Source organism: Bison bison, unplaced genomic scaffold (assembly GCF_000754665.1).
Source record: "Bison bison bison isolate TAMUID 2011002044 unplaced genomic scaffold, Bison_UMD1.0 scf7180017863606, whole genome shotgun sequence".
Taxonomy (NCBI): domain Eukaryota; kingdom Metazoa; phylum Chordata; class Mammalia; order Artiodactyla; family Bovidae; genus Bison; species Bison bison.
In genome coordinates this window covers 155,062-155,500 of record NW_011494178.1, presented here as the reverse complement: position 1 = coordinate 155,500, position 439 = coordinate 155,062, and the positions used below count along the sequence as shown (strand labels likewise).

At 70.6% G+C, this 439-nt stretch overlaps 1 protein-coding gene across 7 annotated transcripts in view; it reads left to right on the top strand.

Moving 5' to 3' along the window:
- The window catches only part of CLN8 (ceroid-lipofuscinosis, neuronal 8 (epilepsy, progressive with mental retardation)), a 60,634-nt gene extending 60,195 nt beyond the window's left edge, over positions 1–439 (top strand). For all 7 annotated transcript variants that reach the window (XM_010833406.1, XM_010833410.1, XM_010833405.1 and 4 more), the window contains exon 3: positions 5–439. In XM_010833406.1, the coding sequence (XP_010831708.1) occupies positions 5–304 (300 nt within the window). In that variant the 3' untranslated portion in view covers positions 305–439. The remainder of the gene's footprint in view (positions 1–4) is intronic.

Below are 439 nucleotides of genomic sequence, written 5' to 3'. Positions count from 1 at the left end.
ACAGGCCGGCTGCGCGAACTCTCGGCTCTGGAGGCTGAACCAGTGGGCCATGGTGCACCTGTTCCACTGCCGCATGGTGCTCACCTACCACATGTGGTGGGGCTGCCTGGGCCACTGGGCCGGCCTGGCCCGCAGCCTCTTCCCGCCGCACCTGGCGCTCTTCGTGGTCGGCCTGGCCCTCCTCACGCTGCTCATCAACCCCTACTGGACTCGCAAGAAGACGCAGCAGCTGCTCAACCCCGTGGACTGGAACTTCGCGCCTGGCACCCCCAACGGGCCAGCGCAGCCCAAGAAGGCCAGGTAGCAGCCTCGACCCCCAGCCCGCGGCCTACGGCCGCCCCCCAACACCAACCCCCAAGCGTGCGTGCCGGCCGCGTGGCGCCGGATGGCCCCAAGCGGACGTGCCCACGGACAGCGTCCTGCCCGGCCTGTGTGCGGT